General features: G+C 46.3%; 1 protein-coding gene across 1 annotated transcript; it reads left to right on the plus strand.

Annotated features, from left to right (window-relative positions):
* Positions 1–453: 453 nt before the first annotated feature.
* LOC136330206 (carcinoembryonic antigen-related cell adhesion molecule 21-like) lies at positions 454–4,986 on the plus strand. Its single transcript, XM_066266698.1, has 2 exons — positions 454–598; positions 4,669–4,986. The coding sequence occupies exons 1-2, from the start codon at positions 454–456 to the stop codon at positions 4,947–4,949; spliced, it is 426 nt and encodes a 141-aa protein (XP_066122795.1). The 3' UTR covers positions 4,950–4,986.
* The last annotated feature ends 202 nt before the right edge of the window (positions 4,987–5,188 follow it).

A 5,188-nucleotide genomic window follows, 5' to 3' on the forward strand; every position in this document is an offset into this window, starting at 1 on the left:
AGTGAGGGACTGAATCGAACAGACATCAGAGAAGAGTATTCAAAAAAACCATAACAGGTTTACAGGTGTTAAAATAATGGCAGCCATGCTGCTGACTTTGACCATGGTACACATACACACACACACTCTCACACACTCACACACACACCAAGGCTGAGAGACCTGCTCAGGATCAATGGTCTCATCTCCTCATCCCTATGCACAGACTTAAATACTGCTCCATTTCTCTCTTCCCTCCTAGTGTCACTCATCACCTTCTGGAGCCCGCCCACCACCGCCCAACTCGCTATCGTGCCAACATTTGCTGCTGAAGGGAGTGATGTGGTTATGCGTTTGAGAAATAAGCCTCCCAGTGCTGAGAGCTATGTGTGGTACAGGGGAATAGGGGAAAATGAGAATAGGAGGATTGGATATATAATAACACCTCTGAAAAGAACATTTAAAAGATGGCCTATGGTCAGCAATCGAGAGGAACACAAAGATGATGGATTCCTAACGATGAAGAAGGTCACCCTGAAGGACTCAGGAGATTACACCGTAGTAGTGCACCTTCGGAATGGAAGAAAAGAAATCGGATTTGGACGGCTCACTGTATATGGTGAGTGATTGCTTTCTAACCTCTGGGTGCTGTGTTGGGTGAAATCTACTCCACACACAGGACAGACAGCCCTGGGCTCTGCCTCCACTGTTCTCTGCATCATGACCTACGTTGGGTTTGGGCATTTAGTGCAGGACACCCACAGTGGAGACAAACTTTCCAAGATCACTATCCCCTCCCCGGGTTCCACCCCTGCAGACATTCACCACAGAGAGAAGGGCCTTTCTAATGAGAGTAACTCAGCAGAGTGACACCAGTCTCATCCACACCCTGGGTCCCTCCCCATGACCATGACCCTAACAAAGCTACATCAGTGCCTCGCCTGAGTACATGCCTGGAATTTTAACGATGAAGCTCAGCTCAACAGCCTGGCCCCAGAACACTCTCCCAGGGCTCCTGACTCCAGGGACTCTGGGGACTTTGTGTCAGTTTGGGTTTTACCTGTTAGGAAGGGCTGACTCTAATAAACAGATTCTCGTGTGTACGAGTCACAAGACTCCTGATATGATCATCATCCAGTACTTAGCCTCAAAAGCTACATGTGGGCCTGACTAGGTGGTGGCATCGTGGAGAAAGCATTAGCTTGAAACACTGAGTACCCTGGTTCAAAACCCTGAGGTCACTGTCTTGAGCGTGGGTTGACCAGCTTGAGTATGTGGTCGCTGGCTTGAGCATGGATCATAGTCATGACCCCATGTTCGCTGGCTTGAACCCAAAGGTTACTGGCTTTAGCACAAGGTCACTGGCTTGAGCAAGGGGTCACTGGCTCTACTGGAGCCCCCAGATCAAGTCACATATGAGAAAAAAATCAGTGAACAACTAACGTGTTGAGACAACGAACTGATGAATTTCATTTCTCTCCCTATTTGTCTGTCTGTGTCTGCCTCTGTCTCTCTCTTTCTTTCTCTCGTCAAAAAAAAAAGCCACATTTGGGCCAGGTGAAGTTTCTGGTCCTTTACCTGAGGCTGTGTGTGGGGTGCAGAGCTGCAGAAGCTCCCCGGATTAATAGCCAACACTTCTGGGGCCTTAGGATGATCCAGAGGACAGTCAGCACCCCCAGGCTGGAATAGGGAAGCAGATGCTCCTGGCAGCTCCGCACCCACCAGGATCAGCCCCGGGGATTCTCTCTCAGAGTCGATCAATAACAGATGCCTCTTCTCTGAGCAGCTTCCCTATCCCGATATTCAGGTCTGTACACTGACCACCTAGAAACTGAGTATGCACCCTCCTTCAAGGAGAAACTGGGGCACAGGGAAACGCAGTCACTAAAGCAGGGTCCCCTGACCACGAGCTGCTGAGCAGAGTCACTCGATGTCTGTCTGCAGCCATAGCCCTGTCCACCCCCCCCCCTTTACTCCAGGTGTCTGTGGGTCCCTAGACGAGCCACTGGTCAGAGCATTTCTGTTTGGCCTCCTCAGCTCACAGGGAGAGATTCTGGTCTGGGAAGTGACAGCAAATTGAGAGACAATCTGGATTTACTCCAGAACCAAATTTCCTGCAGTAATAAACAGGCCTCAGTGCTGGGAGCACCCAGACCTCCCACTCCGGAGGCTGATCCACACCTCTCTGCCCTGGAGTTGAATCACTTCCTTCTTTGTTTCCTGATGTCTGCGTGTCACTGCCACGGGTCAGAAAGGAGAGGACTGTGCTTCTCACTCCCCACTCTCCACCTGCACCAGCTCAGGGACAACATGGAAGACACTCTGTTCCTTTTGATAAATTAGGAAGAAATAAATGATGATTGAATGAATGAATGAATGAATGAATGAATGAATGAAAATCTCTGCAGCCACTGGCATCTAGAAGCAAAGTCTTTAAAATTCTGGCCACACAGACAGCCTCCCTGTCAACCCAGGGGCTGATATCTGGGTCTCAGACCCTTTGCTGCTCTCTAGAAAAACATTCCTTCCTGAAATAGGTCTTAGGCTTTGGAGTATTAATAATAATTTTCACATATTGAAACATTTTACCTCTTTTTCAAATTATTATTTCATAACCACCAAGCACAAGGGGACTACCAGAACCAGAATTTCAGCCCGTCCATCTCCCTGTTGCAGTCCATCCCCCCATCTGCATTTACACAAGTTCCCACCTGCCCTCAGCACAGGGAGAATGACTCTATGCCCAAAGAGACAGAACACAGTTCTGCTGCCACAGTCAGCTCCTCCTGGCACCTGCTCTTTTCTAGTTTATTCCTTGGACTCTGTTCTGTCATTTATTGGCTCACTGGTTCATGTCAGTCACACTCACCTGGGAGGACCTGACCCACCTCTTGGCCCTGGAGCCTGAGTAATCAACTGACCACTGACTTGCTCTTGGTCCCCATGTGTAATTTCTGCGTGAACCCCAGTCTCGAGGGTGTCATGGAAAGTAGCACCTCATACACCTCGACTGGGTGCTGGAGGCTGTGCAGCTGGAAGGAATGGCCCCTGGTCAGCCGTCAGTCAGCAGACAGTGAAGAACCAGGAGGAGTGTGAGTTGGTCTCTAACTCGTAGTCCTGTGTCTTTCCAACCTGAGAAAGTCTGCACTTTTCCCCAGACATACACTGGGGTTCTATGTTCTCTTAGTGCTCAGGACCTCATGCATTTGTCTTGCGATAACTGACCTGCCTTATTCCTTTAAGGACTCAAGTTGGCTGAAAGGTGAGAGGTGGCAACTCTGATTGAAGGAATCTTTGAAAGAATCAAAGATGCCACGAGGGCAATGTTCTCTCTGTTCCTGACATCGCAGTTACCCACACCCAACATCACAAGCAACAGTTCTGACTCCGACAGCTTTACTTTACATTTTTCTAATGACAGTGATGTTGAGCATCTTCTCATGTGCTTATTGGCCATGCATATCTCCTTTAATAAAATGTCTTTACCAGTGCTTTGTCCATTTTTAAATTGGGTTACTGGGTCTTGTTGTTGAGTTGTAGGAGTTCTTTTTATATTGTAGATATTAAACTCTCATTTTGTATATAGGTTTCAAATGCTTTTCTCTTAGTCTTTAGATTTCACTCCGTTGATTGTGTCCTTTGATGAACAGAAGTTTTCCATTTTGACAAAATTTAATTTATCTCATGTTTTTGTCCTGTGTTTTTAGTGTCATGTTCAAGAACTCTTTGACAGATATAACATTATTATTCTTCTTCCTTTATTTTCTTTTAAGAGTTTTATAGTTTTAGGTCTTATTTTTGGGATTCAATCTACTTTGACTTAGCTCTTGTGTGTAGTATCAGTAAATGGTCCACTCATTCGCTTGCAGGTGGATATTGTTGTTCGGTACTATTTGTTGAAAAGACTATCCTTTTTCACATGGCTTCTTTGTCCAAACAATTTGATTGTCCTTTTTGATAAAGTTTTTATGCCAGTGTCGCACTATTTTGGTTACTTTAGCTCTGTAGTAAGCTTTCAAACCAGGAAGTTAAGGTTTCCAATTTTGTTTTTTGTATTTTTTTAAAAGTCATTACAAATATTTAGGGTCCATTGAAGTTCCATATGAATTTTAAGTTGGAACATTTATTTTTTCAATAACCAAGTAATTGGTATTTTTATACATATTGTGTGAAATATCTAAGTACTTGAAGATCTGTTGCTGCTTAATGAATAATTTAAAAAGACTTAAATGCCTTCTTACTCATTATAAATTTCCCTTGGCCTGAGAGATGGATCGAATTGGTAAGCCTGCCTTCTTCAATATACATGAAGTTTACATAAAGAGAGGGGCCGATCCTTTTGAAGACAAAGAAATTTCTAGAAAGGTATCAATGCAAGTTTATGAGTAAAAATTCCACTTGATGATGAAGTTATAAGTCACACGGTCTGGCAAACAATTCCCACGGAGATGTCCATGGGAACAGGTCGTGGTCACACTGGGATGATCTGGTGTCAGAGAGGAGGTTCAGCCCTCTCATTACACACTGTACCTGAACAAAAACAAATGTCCCTCCGCAGAGGTCAGGACCATCCTCTGGTGACCATTACAGATCTCAGTGTAAACTGAGTGGCTGAGATCTCTGAGAAAGCTGCGTGGCCCCAGGTCCCAAGCCCACTCTCGATCATTCACGTCCTCTGTTTCTCTGCAGAGCCCTTGAGAGTGCCCACCCTCCTGGCCAGCAAGACCACAGTCACAGAGAATAAAGATGCCGTGGAGTTCACCTGCTACACAAACGGGATCACCACCCACTGGTTATTCAATGCTGTGACACTGAAGCTCACGGACAGGATGAAGCTGTCCCCAGACAACAGAGTCCTCACTATAGACCCTGTCCGCAGGGAGGACGCTGGCAGTTACCAGTGTGAAGTGTCCAACCCCCAGTCTTCTACTGAAAGCTGGCCCGTTGAGCTGAATGTGAAATATGAGTGACCGTCCTGCCCTTCTCCATGTTCCTAAAATCTGAATAAATTTCTTTGCACCATTTTTTTTTTGTATTTTCTGAAGCTGGAAATGGGGAGGCAGTCAGACAGACTCCCACATGCACCCGACCGGGATCCACCCGGCATGCCCACCAGGGGGAGATGCTCTACCCATCCGGTGCGTTGCTCTGTTGCAACCAGAGCCACTCTAGCACCTGAGGCAGAGAACATGGAGCCATCCCCAGCGCA

The sequence above is a fragment of the Saccopteryx bilineata genome, chromosome 3, assembly GCF_036850765.1.
Source record: "Saccopteryx bilineata isolate mSacBil1 chromosome 3, mSacBil1_pri_phased_curated, whole genome shotgun sequence".
NCBI classification, from domain to species: Eukaryota; Metazoa; Chordata; class Mammalia; order Chiroptera; family Emballonuridae; genus Saccopteryx; species Saccopteryx bilineata.

Bases quoted from the DNA above. Each gene is read 5' to 3' on its own strand.
- LOC136330206 (XM_066266698.1), top strand. From the start codon at position 454: ATGGTCAGCAATCGAGAGGAACACAAAGATGATGGATTCCTAACGATG. The intron at 599-4,668 runs GTGAGTGATTGC...GTTTCTCTGCAG, and splicing joins TGGACGGCTCACTGTATATG to AGCCCTTGAGAGTGCCCACC.